At 39.7% G+C, this 17,258-nt stretch overlaps 1 protein-coding gene across 3 annotated transcripts in view; it reads left to right on the top strand.

The window, feature by feature from the left end:
- The window catches only part of FAAH2 (fatty acid amide hydrolase 2), a 60,350-nt gene extending 50,081 nt beyond the window's left edge, over positions 1–10,269 (top strand). For 2 of the 3 annotated variants that reach the window (XM_040997821.1, XM_040997806.1), the window contains 4 exons: positions 1,597–1,716; positions 4,595–4,706; positions 7,508–7,702; positions 9,184–10,269. In XM_040997821.1, the coding sequence (XP_040853755.1) occupies positions 1,597–1,716; positions 4,595–4,706; positions 7,508–7,702; positions 9,184–9,359 (603 nt within the window). In that variant the 3' untranslated portion in view covers positions 9,360–10,269. The remainder of the gene's footprint in view (positions 1–1,596; positions 1,717–4,594; positions 4,707–7,507; positions 7,703–9,183) is intronic. The other variant, XM_040997813.1, reaches the window with a different exon arrangement.
- The last annotated feature ends 6,989 nt before the right edge of the window (positions 10,270–17,258 follow it).

The raw sequence follows: 17,258 nt of genomic DNA, 5'->3' as shown, positions 1-17,258 counted from the left end.
GCCCATTGATTTCTATTTTTCAAGATAGCTTTAGCTATTCGTGGTCTTCTGTGATTCCAGATGAACTTTTGTATCATCTTTTCTGTTTCTGAGAATGTTGTTGGGATTTTGATTGGGATTGCGTTGAATCTGTATATTGCTTTTGGTAATATGGTCATTTTGATAATGTTGATCCTGCCAATCCAGGAACATGGTAATGTTCTCCATTTTTCAAAGTCTTCTTCTATTTCCTTTTTAGATGATTTACAGTTTTCATCATAGAAGTCTTTCACATATTTAGTTAGTTTAATTCCTAGGTATATAAGATTCTTCTCTATTTTAAAGGGGACTGTACTTACAATTTCTTTCTCATCCATGGAATTATTTGTGTACACTAGTGCCATCAATTTGTGTTCATTAGTTTTGTATCCTGCTACTCTGCCAAAGTCTCTTATGAGTTTCAATAGCCTCTTGACAGAGTCTTTTGGTTCTCCTATGTAGAGAATCATGTCATCTACGAATAGCGATAATTTCAATTCCTCATTTCCAATTTGTATTCCTTTAATTGCTGTTTCTTGCCTAATAGCTCTGGCAAGTATATTGAAAAGTATATTGAAAAAAAAAACTATATTGAAGAGTAGCGATGAGAGTGGACATTCCTGTCTAGTTCCAGATATTAGTGGGAAGGCTTCCAATCTTTCCCCATTTAGTATGATGCTGGCATTGGGTTTTTCGTAAATTGCTTTGATTGTGTTGTAGAATGTTCCTTGTATGCCTATCTTGTTTAGGGTTTTCAGCATGAAATGGTGTTGGAGTTTATCAAATACCTGCTCTGCATGAATAGGCATTTTCAAAGGATGAATACAAGTGGCAATGCATGAAAAGAGGTTCATGGAAATACATTGGAAATGTTTTTTGGAGATTATTGTGCTTCCTTGTGTGTCATGCTTTGTTTTCATCGTTTAGAGGCTTGCATGGGACTTAAGTCTAGTTATAAGTCTACAGGAAAAGACAGGTAGTGTGGTTTGTCCGAAATTTAATCAGCAACATCCTATTCCTGCTTATTCTCAGGATTTTTGTTACTGTGTTTATTTATCACTGTTATCAGTTTGCACCTCTGGCTGAAGCAGCCTTCAACTTAACATCTAAACTATGCCACCTAGATGCTGACAATTATTCTTGTCAGCATTCAAATTCAGACAAGGAATAAACAAGTCCTTCAGACTGCCTACAGTTAAGTTAATGATTTGTCACAAGCTCTATTCTTTTTCTATTCAACAACAGGGAGGAGTCTATAATCGACTAATTTTCTTTCAAGTATGCTGCTTTGTGTCAGACATGTGGTTGGGCTAGTATTAGTGAAAATGCCATGACATTTCTTATCATTTTGAGTGTAATTTTTGTTTATCAAGCATTTTCTGGATTAGTGTAGCTTCTTACATGGTTTGTATTATTCTCACAGAATTATTTTGGCTTATATATTGCAACGTTTTGGCATTTTCAAGCAAGTATGAGAGAGCCTGGGGTTCTCTAGTCTGACATGCTTGTAATGCACTCTCTGTTGCCTACTTTTTATGATCACACATTTGGCTATTTTTAATATGTCTGTTTTCAAAGGTTGTGGCTCACCTTGAAGATGTTCTAGGAGCCTCAGTTCAACATGTCAAATTGAAACAAATGAAGTATTCTTATCAGTTGTGGATCACAATGATGTCAGCAAAGGGACGTAATGGGGAGGTATGCTCTTTTTTTTTTTTTAATTTTCTTTCATGAACACCGAATTTCTATTGTCAATCATATATCGAGTTTCATATATGAAAAATTAGAAACCAGTGAAGTGTTTAAAAGAGTAAATTTGGTGACTGCTATACTGACATATACATACACGACTGTATTGTTGCAGAGGGTGTGCTCATCCCTGTGTGGATGCTGGTAACGTCGTCTTGGTGAGAATATAATGCCCCTTATACTTAGAAAAATCTAGACACTTTAACTATGTAGGTAATTGACTAAAAAGTGTTTCATGTGGGAGGAAAATATGTTATGGCCTTGTCATTAAGATATTCCAGTATATCATATGCTGACTACTCATAGAATTTATGTTTTCACAAAACTTATGAATTTATGCTTCAGTAAAGCTTATGGAGTAAAACTGTTGTTAAGATCTGAAGCTAATGTTTCTAGTAGATTTGATAAGGACATCATATAGTTATATGCATTTTTATGTACTTTACCATCAAATTAGCATCTGCTATAATTGCAAGGTCATGTGTATAATTGTGAAACATTTTTATTTATTATTTTCCACAATACAGTTTAATTGGCATAGGGATTCAACCCCTCTTACTTTCTCCCTGTGATTCCCTCTCACTGTCCCCAAGTTATCACCAGAACACTCAGTTCAACATTACAAAGCTTAACATTCCACTATATAAATGTATCATGACATAATAAGTTTAAAAAAAGGTAGAAAGCATAGTATCATAGTGTAAAGGTGTATATATGCATATATATGTGTAAATAATTGGGAATCCAACTATTCATCATGAGTAGAGATGCTTGCCATAATTATCTAACTTTTTCATACTGTCCTTTCCTTGGTTCACTTTGTATTAATATTAGATTAATAAGAAAAAATAATGTTTTATAAACCATGAACTCTAAAAGAAAGTGAGTTACACTTGGCATTCTGAAGTAACAGAATTTTTACTTTGCAGCCTTAACTTTTATGCACATATTGGGAAATAAGACTGTGTATGCTTTAGTGTGACAGACCCAAGTTCAAATAATAGGCCACTTCCTAGCTTGGTCATATTGAGTAAGACTTCCATGTAAAGTGAAGCTATGGTATCTATGTTTCAGGATTTCTTTGTGTTTAAAAATAGTAAAGTATAGGCTGGGCATTTGACCTGAAAGTTAAGGTAAGAGTTTATACTCCTGCATCATGTATTACAATTCCTGTGTGCAAGTCTCAGCTGCACTCCTCATTCTAGCTTCGTGGCAGGCAGTAGCTGACGGTTTAAATATGTATTCTGATACATCAGTGGCAGTCTGGATTGAATTTCTAGCTCCAGCTTTGGCCTGGCCCACCAAGCCAATGTGAATATTTGAAGAGTGAGGCAGCAAATCATGAGTTCTCTCTATCCCTCTTTTATCTGTAATGTCTCAGGAATGAATGAACAAAAATAAAATAGGAAGTGCCTAGCATGCCGTATCCCTTCAATAATGAGTAAAATCAAATGATGCTTTGCTGCTGCATTAAGTTAAATAAATTATCTATGATTATCCTTACTTATAATAAATAAAGAAGCAATTGCTTTTTAAAAACATCTTGGAATGTCCTCAGTGTAAATATGCAAGCTGATGATGTCTAAATTTATAATCAGTGTATTAGATCAAAACTAAAGCAACATAACAAGAACTTTATTGAGAAACTTTTGACATTTTTTGTTTTATTTTTAGTATTGTTTACATAGTTGAGAGGGATTCATGCCATGGGAGTCTCTTGTTAGGGTTGTGGAGAGTTGAGGTATGGAGGAAGGTGGGTGGGATGAATTTTTTTTAAGTTGGTCCTCAAATACAAATCTGAAAGGTGATAAAGGGGTTCTCACAATTGTTCTTTTTTAAAAAATATTTATTCACTTCTATTGGAAAGTCAGATCCACAGAAGGAAAGACAAAGAAAGATCTCCTATCTGTTGATTCAGTCCCCAAATGGCCGCAACAGCCAGAGCTGAGCCAATCCGAAATCAGGAGCCAGGAACTTCCCTCAGGGTCCCCGAAGCGAATGCGGGGTCCCAAGGCTTTGGGCTGTCCTCTACTTCTTTCCCAGGCCACAAGCATCGAGCTGGAAGGAAATGGAGCAGCCAGGATACGAGCCAGGATCCCAGCAAGTGCAAGGCGAGGCCTTTAGCCACTAGACTACCATGTCCCCTCCCCCAGTTGTTTCTTAACTTTGCATTATGACACATGATTCACAACCAATGATGATATCTACTTTTGTATATTTCATCTCTTAAGAGAAAATAGATTATAGGATCAGTACTTGAAATTTCTAATGCAAAAGTAGGATGTGTCCATTTTCTGAACCACACTTTTTTATGCTAACGTAGCTTCTTTTGTTTTTACAACAGACTTACACATACGATAAAATTTGTCTTTTCAAATTAATCAACTGAGTTTTTAGTTTATTGACAATCTTGCAAAATTCCCTTCCACTGATTATAGAGCATTTTTATTACTGCAGAAAGAAACCCCATACTTATTAGCAATCATTCCTCAATCTTCCAGTCCCCCTTTCCAAAGCTTTAAGTAACCACTAATTTTTTTATATTTCTATAAATTTTCTTATTATTGACACTTTATGCAGTTAACATAATGTATTTTGGTACTTTGTCATGATGTTTACCGATCACGATGTTTCTGGTTTGATTCATATTGAACCATTTAGGGCTTCAAATACTGTATTTTATCAATATAATTTATTTATACACTCATCAAATGGTGTAAATATGGTTGATATGAAAATTGTTGCCACAAAATTCTCCACACGTTTTTTCTAAAGTACAGAATCTGAGAAAATACTCCTATAGGTTGATTTTCGTCTTCTATCTCAGGAACCTATGAAATTTGTGGATCTGCTTAGTGACCATGGAAAGCCCATCAACCCTCTGTGGGAACTGGTCAAATGGTGCATGGGTCTGTCAGTTTACACTATCCCCTCCATTGGTAAGTAGATTGTTTCTCCCAGAATGCTTTCGTGTCTTTGGGGAGGATAGAGAATTCTATCCTAATAAGAATCCTGACAGGGACCTCTTACAGTGCTTTAAGAAATTCTGCAATATTGAAACAATGCAGTCAATTTCCAGTATATACCCACCTCCCGTAATGTAACACAAATTCTTGTGCCATTTTCCCACCTTTTGTTTTGTATTATTTCTTAGTCACATTATTCCAAAGATGCACAGGTCTGACTGCTACCTTTCCCCACAATCCCTGGATCCCGAATCCATGCTATCCATCTAGTTTATATGCTGCTGTCATTTGCTCTTGCCTTGATAACTCTAACTACATATAAATATATAGTGTACTCTAGAGAGGAAACTAATCATTTATGTGTATTTAATCTTGAAATGCTACAATAAAAAACATTACACAAAATTCTATGTAATTCAAAATGTGCCTTTCACAGTTTGTCAGGAATGACATAACTTTTTAAAATAACATAATTGATATATGATTACAGCTCAAATAGTATGTAGTTCATTAACAATGTACACACAATTCACTGTTTTTCATTTATGCATATATTTATAAGATATGTAATATTTGGACATTTTTAGCATTGGTATCATTTTGCATTGTATTTGTCCATGTTTTGTGTTGTTAAAACTTGTTCTGGGCCTGACACGATGGCTCAGTTGGCTAATCCTCCATCTTGCAAGTGCTGGGATCTCATATGAGCACCAGTTCTTGTCCCAGCTACTCCCCATACAGCTCCCTGCTTATAACCTGCAAGAGAAATAATCATAATCATAATCATAATAATGTGGAAACAATGGTCTTACCCACTTTCCTGTAGCCCTTAACCCTTTGTGCCCTAATCAACTATGTAAAGATTATCAAAATAAAATAATAAATAATTTTTAAAAAGATGCAAAGAATGACCCAAAGTCTTGGGATGCTGAACTGTGTGGGAGATCTAAAAGAAGCTCCTGGCTTCAGATTAGCTCAGCTCTGACTGCTATGGCCATTTGAGGAGTGAACTGCAGATGGAGGAGCTTTCTGTCCCTTTCTGATTCACTCTATAAAATCTGTGTTTCCAACAAAAATAAATCTTAAAAAAGTCTTATTTCCATACAATTTAAGTATTCCTTTAAAGTGAGAAAGAAGATATTTCTACAATAAGTAAACTTTACTTTAAACAGATGTGTGTGTGTATATGTGTGTATACATATACAATATTAGGTTCACAAAAGTTAGGTGTATTAATTATGAGATGAGAATTTGCTGTGGTGCATGAGATGCCACTTTTGACATCCACACACCTGTCAGATTGTTGTGCAGATTTCAGCTTTCTGCTAATGCGCAAGCTTCAAATCAGGAGATCATGGATCCAGTAATTGGGTCCATGCTACCATGTAGGAGCCCTAGATTGATTTCCTGACTCCTAGATTCATCCTAGCCCAGTTGGGCCATTGTGGGCATTTGGGTATGGAATTTCCAGATGGTAACTCTCCTTTTCTCTCTCACTGTACATGTCTTTGTCACTCTGCTTTTCAAATAATCAAAGTTTTTTTTTAAAGTGTATCAGTCATGTATGGCATATACTTTACCAATGCAAAAGATTGTATGTGTGTACTCACACACATACACACACAACACACACATACCCCCTTATGTTTTGTGAAATAAATAAATACTTGGAAATGTATTTCATGTCATCTTTGTGTTTAAAAAGGATATATTTGGGCCCGGCGTGGTGGCACAGTGGTTAAGGTCCTTGCCTTGTACGCCCGGGATCCCATATGGGCGCCGGTTCTATCCCGGCAGCCCCACTTCCCTTCCAGCTCCCTGCCTGTGGCCTGGGAAAGCAGTCAAGGACGGCCCAAAGCTTTGGGACCCTGCACCCGTGTGGGAGACCCGGAAGAGGCTCCTGGCTTTGGATCGGCATAGCATCGGCCATTGCGCTCACTTGGGGAGTGAATCATCGGGATGGAAGATCTTCCTCTCTGTATATCCGCCTTTCCAATAAAAAATAATGAAAATTTTTTAAAAAGGATATATTTATATTTATTTGAGAGGCATATTTTACAGAGAAAGATGTCTTCCATCTGTTGGTTCACTCTTCAGATGGGTGCAATGGATGGAACTGAGCTAATCTGAAGCCAGGAACCAGGAGCTTCTTTCTGAATCTCCCACACAGGTGCAGGGGTTCAGGGACATGGGACTTTCTTAGATGCCTTCCCAGGTAGTAAGCAGGGAGCTGGATTGTAAGTGGAGCAGCTGAGACTTGAATCAACTCTCATATAGGATGCCAGTGCTTAAAGCAAAGAATTAGATCTTTGTGCTACTACTCTGGCCCCAAATATAATCTAAAATTACAAATTTATTGCACAATTTCTCTAAGATTTTTGTGTATGAAGATTCTTACTGTAATATTTATGTTTAGGAAAATTGCCTATGTTCCCTCAGAACATTTATAGTTAAAGACAATGGAAACCTTAGAACATGTTTCTACACTTAAAGTATCATGCATTCACAATATGAGACTGCGTGGTTGATGTAAAAGATCTTCAAGATGCGTTATGATGTAGGAATCTGTATGCATAAGGTTTGCTAGTCATTTAAAAGAAGTTATCAACAAATGATCAGTGAAGCTCATGTGTGTTTGTAGGGTTTAAAACTTTTATCACTTTTTCTCAGTATTCTGTAATGTACACATATTAGCCATATAAGAAATGATAATGAACATTTAGATGTAAAATTAAAGTTATTGCCATAGCTTAATATATATCATTCTCTTTTAGGGTTGGCTTTGTTGGAGGAAAAACTGAAATATGACCATGAGAAATACATAAAATTTAAGGCATTGGAAGAAAGTCTGCATCAAGAGCTGGTGGGAATGCTAGGTGATGACGGTGTGTTTTTATACCCCTCACATCCCACAGCGGCTCCAAAGCACCATGTTCCTCTGACAAGACCTTTCAATTTTGCCTATACAGGTAATTTAATTTATTCTTGCCATTTTGTAAATCTTAAGGAAATTGAGATGTTCCCTAAGAAGAAAATAATTTTAGTTCGCTGGTGGAAATTCTTCGAACATGTACATAGAAAAGTGTGTGATTGAAAATTAATTGCAGTAAACAGCGGCTGATGCTGTGTTTGAAAGACATTTTGCTGGCACCTGGTCTCTCCACAAGAACCATGAGTATTCTGAAATGTGACACATGCTGATTGATATCACCTCCAGATCTGGTAAGGGCTTAAGAAGAGCATTGAGGCTTGGTGAGGTTGTAAAGGCCTAGATACTGACCTTCACATGAATTGTTGACCTACTCTTTCCTTTTAAACTTGGGGTACATAAGAATTCTGGGGCTGAATTGGTTCACTTCTTAGATGTCGAGATTCAGTGGGTACAGATGTTGTCCTATTCAGATATTCCAGGGCATGATTTCCTCCATGAGTGGCAAGGAGGTCACCACGTAGCCACTATATCAGTTCCAGGTGCTCCTCTCTGAATTGCCACTGGCATTCATTTGCCTCTTAACCAGGGAAGGCTTTAAAGACAGCGCTGGTGCTAGAAGAGTCAATGCTTTACCACGAGTGTTAGGCAGACAAGGTGATTTTAGGACTGGGATTTTCCTCCCACACTTAGGCTGAGTGAAGGAACTGGGACTTGGTGGGATTACCACTTGGCCATGAGCTTCAGATGTGGCCAGGTGCTTCCATCCACAGATAATTTCTGGAATTTCTACTTGCCTTCTGCCATGGATATGGCAGAAAAAATGTACCAGGACTTGATGGGATTCCTTTTTTGCTGCTTAGATTGCTGGAACCAACTGATTGCTGTCATAAATAACTGTTCATTTTGAGGATTATATAAATTTTACACTTTAATTGCACCTATGGTTGGACACATCTGTCACCTTATTAGCAATGACAGATTGAACATTAGAAAGAGAAATACCTTTATTTTATGTAAATTGTGCTATGATAAAGCTTTATAATACCTCAAATGAAGCAAATAATTATAACTTACAGCTATGGACTAGCCAAAATTGATGTTATACAATGTTTGTAACTGAGTAAAAGACATAACTTTGAGAATACAGGACTGAAAATGCAACTAAAGACAAGCTAGGCACAAAGTATTGGGAATGCACTCAGCTTCTCAATTTATATTTGGTGTTAAGATCCTGATTCTAGCTTTTAATCTCCAAGCAACTTTGGCAATATTATTTAACCAGTTTTTTTTTTACTTCAGTTATTTTTTAATTAAAATACGGATGATTTATAACTCCTATTATAAATTTATTCCTAAAATTCAAACATTTAATACACATAGAATCCCAGATGAGTCTTCTGTCAAACAGTAAACTGTAATTATATATTCATAACTGTTATCCACATTATTGGTGGAATGAGAGGAGATAACTTCTAACCTAGGCCTTGATTTCTGACATTTCTTGTTTTTCTGTTTCAGGTGTCTTCAACGCCTTGGGTTTGCCCGTGACTCAGTGCCCATTGGGTCTGAATGCCAAAGGCCTCCCTCTAGGCATCCAGATTGTAGCTGGACCATTTAACGATCACTTGACCCTGGCTGTGGCCCAGTACTTTGAGAAATGTTTTGGGGGGTGGGTCTGCCCTGGAAAGTTTTAGGACATTCCTTAAAAACAAGTTGTATGTATGTGCGCTTGTGTGAAATTACGCTCTAGCAGGCTGTAGATAAAAAGCAAGTGGGGAATTCATCCACACTTTCCAGTTATACTTTTGAATTTTTATTTTCTGCACTAATTACAGTTCTAACTAAAATGTGACTATCTGATTCCTGCCTTTACTTCACTGGAGAATACAGAATTGTAAATAGACAAATACAGTATAGTTTCTTATATGCTGTAATGATATCTATTTTGTATACAGGAGGGAGATCAGAGGAGGAAAGACTTACTGTTTTGAGAGATGTTAAGATACTTTTTAGAGTAGATGATGCTTAAAGCGGTGACAATCTTGCTTTCCAGGATGATCATGGTATAAAGGAACTTCAGTTAGAAGAAATAAAGTGATGAGTGATAAGGCAAAGTACAAGACTACACGCTGATTGTGCCACAAATTAGTATGACTAATTGGAAGTTGGGGGGTGGTAATTGAAGTAATACTATTACAAAAAAGAAAATCTCCTAATGTTAGAGAAAAAAATTTAAAGGTATTTTGATCTATCGGAGAGCCCAATCAAAATGATGAAACATAACACCCAAATTTTTACTTTCAAATACCATTTTACAATAAAAGGAACTGAAGTTTCTTTGAGAAAAAACTGGCTTCAGGATTGAGTAAAAAATTCATAAGCTTAGAATAGATATTATCCCTCAACTTAGGAAATGCAAGCAAACTAAGGATGCTAAGTGGGTGTTGGTGGTGCAGTGGTGAGCATAGCTGTCTTCCCTAATAAGGATGATATGTAAAAATCTCAGGACAAAATTTAAAAATGGAAAATTGAAGCAATTGTAATACTAAAGTAAAGTAGCCTACAGTTATTTATAATTTAAATTAAGAAAAGTATCAGGAGATAAATGGATCGTTGAAAGATTGAAATATGATGGCAAAATGAATACTTTCCTAATTTCATACATGTACGTGAATATATATATGTGTGTGTGTACATTGAGTCATCAGTGGATGCTAAAACAATTGAAGCTCTTTGAGAAGCAGCTTTACTTTAGACTCAAAATATTTTCTTACATATGATCTATCATTTACAAAAGAGTGGTTCTTTTAAAATGGAGACATACAGTAGGCAAAGTTTTGATAAAATTATCACAATTTAGATTAATAGAGTAAATGAATATCACATATCTTCTTTACATGTACTGAGAAGAATGTATTACTACTATTGTGGTGTTTTTTCCAAAAAATACCATCACTTGAATCTAATGATAAGAAGGCACTAGACAAATACATTTTAGAAGTATTTCACCAAATTAAAGGCTTATGACCTTCAAAATTGTCAGGGAATTAAAGATTGCAAAAGGACTTAGAGTAATAATTTCAACAAAATGGAAAGGTAGGCACTAGCAGGTTTCATATCCCTCCCCTCACGTGGAGAAGGCAAAATGGACAAGTCTCTAGTAAAAACATGTTGCCCCAAGTATCCTAGAACTTGAAATTTTAGCAGTTGTGCCAGAGAGCAAAAACTCCCAACAGACACAAAGAATTATTTATTGTGCTTTCCCCATTGTTGACATGGTGTTATATGTAGAAATATTGGGAGCAAGGTGTTATTGTAATCTTGACCTGTATTTATGGAATGTATAAAATCTATTATCTTTATATTAATAAAAGTTTTAAAATTATTTTAAAATTTTGTGAATCTGTTTTCTGTGCTGGAGAATTTTTATTTATTTATTTATTTTTATTGGAAATTCAGATATACAGAGAAGAGGAGAGACAGAGAGGAAGATCTGCCCACTGGTTCACTCCCTAAGTGGCTACAACAGCTGAAGCTGAGCTGATCTGAAGCCAGGAACCTGGAGTTTCTTCCTGGAGCTTCTTATTCCAGGTCTCCCATGCATGTGCAGGGTCCCAAGGCTTTGGGCTGTACTCAATTGCTTTTCCAGGCTACAAGCAGGGAGCTGGACAGGAAGTGGGGCCACTGGGATTAGAACTGGTATCCATATGAGATCCCAGCAGGTGCAGGCGAGGACTTTAGCCACCAGGCTACCATACCAGGCCCTGGAGAATTTCACAGGCAGAAATTTGGCTACCCTGCCATCCTGGGTCATTTATAAGAAACTTCTCCCACCCTCATCTTTGAAAAGGAAGCAGTGTGAATTCCCTGGGAAGGCTAAAACACCTGATATTGTTTAGAGGCAATAAGTGTCTTTCTGTACTTTGCATTCATGCTGTTGATGACAAAAAAAAAAAATGCTTTTTTTTTTCACAGCAGAGTAATGTTGCATTGCATTTATATACCACATTTTCTTTATCCATTCATTCCTGGATGAACACTTTTTTTTTTAAATTTTGTGACTAATGTGAAGAATGCTTCAGTAAACACGATCTTGAAGACATCTATTTAGCAAATGTATTTTTTCCCTTGAATGTATGTGAAGAAGTGGAATTCCTGGATTACCTATGTTTTTTCCACCATAGCTCTACTAATTTACCTAATGACAACACACAAGGGTTCCCTTTTGTCCACATCCTCATAAACACTTATCATTTCTCGTTTTCATAAAAGTCAGTTTTACAAAAGTGAGGTGGTATTTCACAGTGTTTTGGATTTGCATTTTGCAGATGATTGGTGATGTTGAGTATTTTTTCATGTTGATTATTTGCACTGTTTATTTAGAAATATCTCTTCAGATCATTGCCTGTGTTAAAAATTGTTTAAGCTCTTTCAAGTAACAACTCTTTGTTAAATATAGAGTACAAATATTTTCTTCCATTTTGTAGACTGTCCCTGTTGTGTTATTTCCTTTCAGATGCAGAAACTCTTATGTTTGATTACATTCTATTTTTCTACTTTTGTTTTTGCTTCCTGTGGTTTTGGTAGCTGATCTAGAAAATCTTGCCCATTCTGAAGTCCTGATATATCCCCCTTAGTTTTTCCAATAATTTTCAAGGGTATGTTCTCAGTTTTTTGTTGAATTTTGTAAATGTTGACCTATAGCAATCTGTTATCAAGTTCTGAATGTGTATGCAATTCATTTAAGAAGTTATGCCTTTTTCAGTGCATGTCCTTAGCATCTTGGCAAAGACTACTTGCCCTAATGGAAATAAATCTCCTTAGGACCTTTCCCCTAATGTTGCTGGCCAGGGTTCAGAAAAGATGGGCAGGAACCCCTCCTGGGAAATTGAATCTACTAAAAATAACCAATTATGTCTACTATCTCAGCTCTGCAGAGCTTGCAGTGCTAGGACTGTCATATGTTTATTTGTGGGATAGGTGAATAAAATTGGGCAGCTAAAATTTGGGACCGGGGGCAAGACGGAACAGGTCAGGCTGTAGCTTTTGATTGCAAAGGCCAAGACAGGAATGGGCTATGCCAAGCTGAGTCAGAGCAACCACTGGCATGTGCAAGAGCTGGTTGGTGAGCTAAGGGGACACTCTGGCTGGATTGTGGTTCCCACTGGTGAGTGCAAGAGCCAGAATGTGGATGGTGGAATGGGCTGGACATGACTACAGTGTCCCTTGGCAGGGTGTGGACTGCAGCTGGGATGTGCCAAAATGGGCTAGACCCCAGCACTTGCTGGTGCTTTTCAGAGCCAGGGTGGGTGTAAGATGGGCTGGCTAGGTCTCGGGAGCTGCTGAAACACACAAGAGCTGTGTGTAGGCATGGACCAGGTTTGGCTGGGCTGTAGCACCCAACAGTAAGAGTCTGAATGGGTATGGGACATTTGGGCAATGCCACTGTATCTACCAGGACAGGAAATAGACTAGGTCAGTCTGTGCCAAGGACCCACCAGTGTGCGTGAGATCTGCCACTGGGAGGAGACCTGATAAAGGAACTTGAGGAACTTCTCTATCGGGAAGCAGTCCCTGCAGATGATTGCAAGGACCAAGGCTCTGGGAGCAGCCCAGACCAGGCCAGGTTACAATCAGCACACATGTGGGTCTGTTCTCTGGCCAGGCAACGCTGGGCCACTTCATACAACCCACTGGCAGGAATGAGAACCTAGATGGGGTGCGGGGCAGGGCAGATCGGGCAGCAACACCGGTAACTGACATTAAGGCCAGAATGGAGAGTTGGCTAGGCTGGGCTATGTTGGAGCGGATAGCACGGGGCCAAGCTACAGCACATGTCAGAAAATGCTGAGGTAGGGCAGGCCATGCCAGACGGCCTCAGCACACAACAGAACATGTGAGACCCAGCAGATGTCCGGGTGTGTGTGCTGGGCCGGATCGTGGAGCTCTGTTCAGACCTTGATATGTTGCCCAAGTGTCATCCAATTTTGTTATGTTTGATCTTCTCTAACATTATCATGCCAGCAGGCGTATTCACCACCCAGCCCCTCTGTGCCAAGGTGGTCCAGTATGAGCACATATGCCAGGGCACTCTACTCACTGTGGCAACTGCACACTCCGTGGTGATCCTCCGCAGCGTTCAGCAGCTTCAAGCTTCTGTGTGTGCGCAGGTGCACCACTCCTCCAGTCCTTGCCCTCCACCCTCCCTGTCATGAAGGGCTCTCTTGCCAAAGAAACAGCTCTCCCAATGTGGGAGTCACTTGTGTGGCAGAGGTTGTGTGGGTGAGAGGAGAGCAGCATGCCCCACTGTAACAGAATCACGGAACAGCATTCTCTTCCCACAAACTCTCCAGGATGAACTAAAAGTCAGCAGAGGACGATTTATTTTTCCTTACGAGAAAATCCGTCCGTGGAGCAGACGTCACAGAAGCCTTCGTTCAGCTTATTCCGAGGGTAAGGCCTTTCCTGCAGCTCGCTGAGCGCTTTGGTCAGGGAGGGGAGGAAATTCATGTGTCCTTTCTTCTAGGAGTTAGGTGGCCACTCTGCCCTGCAAGATCTAGTAAAGAAGGACTCCGAGTTGGCGGGGACTGTGAGACTCTGTCAGGCAAGGTGCGGCGTGCGGGCTGTTGCACAATCTTCTCACGTTGGTCTTAGAAGGCGGAGCCTCGCGGCCGCGGGAGTTGTTGATGACATCCTCCTAGCTTTGGTATTTTTGTGCAGTCTCCATGCCATGCAGTCACTCTTTTTTCTATAGATTTTCAACCGGAAACTTCTCTCCAACTGTGCCTTGTGACCATGATCCCTCTGCTTTTCTTCTAGGATCTTCCCATGGTCAAACTCAGCTTCCCTTTTCTCTGTACAGCTGTGGCTTTGACGTGCATCCATGTTTAGTGAATGCTTTTGTCATTCAAGGTCTCCTGTGCTTCCATACCCATGTAAGTAGCTTTTAATTCTAGTTCTGTGAAAAATGTAATTAGTTTTTTTTTTAGATTTATTTTATTTTTGTTGGAAAGTCAGATATACAGAGAGGAGGAGAGAGAAAGATCTTCCATCCAATGATTCACTCCCCAAGTGGCCACAACAGCCGATGCTATGCCGATCCGAAGCCAGGAGCCTCTTCCGGGTCTCCCACGCGGGTGCAGGTTCCCAAAGCTTTGGGCCGTCCTCGACTGCTTTCCCAGGCCACAGGCAGGGAGCTGGATGGGAAGCGGGGCTGCCGGGATTAGAACCAGTGCCCATATGGGATCCTGGGCATGCAAGGCGAGGACCTTAACCACTGCACCACCGCGCCGGGCCCACCTGGCCTGTAATTAGGTTTTAAAGGGATTATGTTGAATTTGTAGTTGTTTTGTACAGTATATACTTTTTATACTTATAAACTTGATTTTCATTTGAAAACTTAATAATTTGCAGTAATTTCCAGATGTCTGAATAGGGGGGAAAAAACTTCTGATTTTGATCAGGGGAAGATAACAGAACAAACACGGAGGAAATGTATTCCTAGGGGAAAGTGGCAGAGAAGTTTACGGTGAAAAGTCTATAGAAACAAGAGAGATGAAGTGGAATTGCATGGAGAGCAAGCATGCAGCAGCAAGCCAAGACAGCACCTGGGACCTCACAGCTAGGGACTGAAGGAGATGACAACTTCTGAGAGTGAGGTGAGGGCCGGCTGAGCCAGCCCATGTCACTTTGGGTACCACCTGAGAGAAAATACTGCAGATGACATTTACTTTGAATTTGCCTTGAGGCCAGCAGGGGGCAGTATACTCCTGTAATCACGAGAAGAAAAACATTTCTTTTCCCCCAAGGCACCAGAAGGGCACCCAGTGACAAGCAGGAAGAAAGCAACAATTTATGACAGAAGAAGTTATGTTTGCTCTGTCACTCATGTGACCAAGGGTTTTATCAGAGGGACAAATCCACAGATGCCACCTACTCTGAGTCTGTCCTGGATGATTGGCAAGTAGATAGGCACCCCATAGGACTGCAAGGTGCTTGATCTCTCACTCTGATGGACCTGAAGGTTTAAATTACAAAGGTGAAGCAACACAAGCGGCTGGCTCTGGAGCATCACTGCTCTTCCCACGGGTGGGGGTGGGCGATTGTAGAGTGCTCTGTGCTCACACTGGGTACTGCACAGATCCACTGTGACACTCACGTGTGGCTAGGGATTATATCAACATTGGAATAACACCCATCATTGATCACCTCCAAAGAGACGAAGTAAGACCGTGAGTATGTAACTGTGCATGATGGCACCCCCGGTCCTGTGACAACAGAGATCTACTGTGTCACACCTCGGTGTCACCCTGTGTCTTTACCCCATGTTTGAACACTGAATAGAGCTGCCTGGACATGCCTCTTGATACATGCTGAAGTAGCAGATATGTCATTAGGCACAGAGGCATCGTTCAAACATAAAAGCTCTCAGAGGAGAAAATTGGCTCCAGTTTCAAGTAATGCCTAAATGTAAACAGAAATATGGACCCAGCGCAATAGCCTAGTGGCTAAAGTCCTCACATTACATGCACGTCCGGGATCCCATATGGGCGCCAGTTCTAGTCCTGGTTACCCCGCTTCCCATCCAGCTCCCTGCCTGTGGCCCGGGAAAGCAGTCGAGGACGGCCCAAAGCCTTGGGACCCTGCACCCACATGGGAGACTGGAAGAGGCTTCTGGCTCCTGGCTTTGGATTGGTTGTACTCGGGCCGTTGTGGCCGCTTGGGGAGTGAATCATTGGATGGAAGATCTTCCTCTCTGTCCAGAATGATAATAGGACTCCCCCAAAGGAGCACAGCAATATTTTCAGATCAGAATGTGAAGACAAAGAGAAAATGATGAAATACTTCAATCAGAACTCAGAAGAATGAATGTAAAATTACTCAGAAATGTAAAGCAACAAATTCATGAAATAAACACATATAGATGACATGAATGAAGAAAAATTGCCAACAAAGATATTGAAGAGAAACCAAACTAAAAATTAGGAATTAGTAAGTCAACATGCTCTCACTTCACTTTTACAGCTTTGTCCAACCAATGGATAAGAAAATTGTTCTACAGATCTAACCATGTGTTTTCAGCTTAAATGTAGTGTGTGGCTGAATCGTTATCTTTCCACTTGATTATTGCTTATCGCCCTTGCCTACAATACTGCTGAACTGTTGTCTCTTTATTGTTTACCTGTTAAACTTTTTATTTGGTGAACCAAGCTCTTGACTATAATGTAAATTTAGAATGTTATCTCAATTGGCTAGTTCCATTGGCTAGTTCATGTCCCAAATCGCGGCAGTGGCTGGGACTCTGTTCAAAGCCAAGATGCTGGAATCCTCGCAGAGCTGTCGCATGCGTAGTGGGGTGCCATGTCCTCGGGTGATCCTGCCCTGATTTCCAAGGCACATTAGTAAGCAGCTGAACTGGCAGCACAGCAACCACAGCTGGAACTAAGGCTCACGTGAGGTGGCGGCATCGCTAGGGCTGGCTTGCTCCTGTAGCCGGCAGCAGGATGCTAGCCACAAGGAAGCTTATTCTTTGCAAATGGAATCCAAAGGAAACTCACAATAATCATACTTCCGTCAAAGAGAAGGGCTTGAGT

This window comes from Ochotona curzoniae, unplaced genomic scaffold, assembly GCF_017591425.1.
Source record: "Ochotona curzoniae isolate NIBS_2020 unplaced genomic scaffold, NIBS_Ocur_1.0 contig_1274, whole genome shotgun sequence".
NCBI lineage: Eukaryota > Metazoa > Chordata > Mammalia > Lagomorpha > Ochotonidae > Ochotona > Ochotona curzoniae.
The sequence above is the reverse complement of the archived record's forward strand: the minus strand, read 5'-3'. Positions and strand labels throughout refer to the sequence as shown.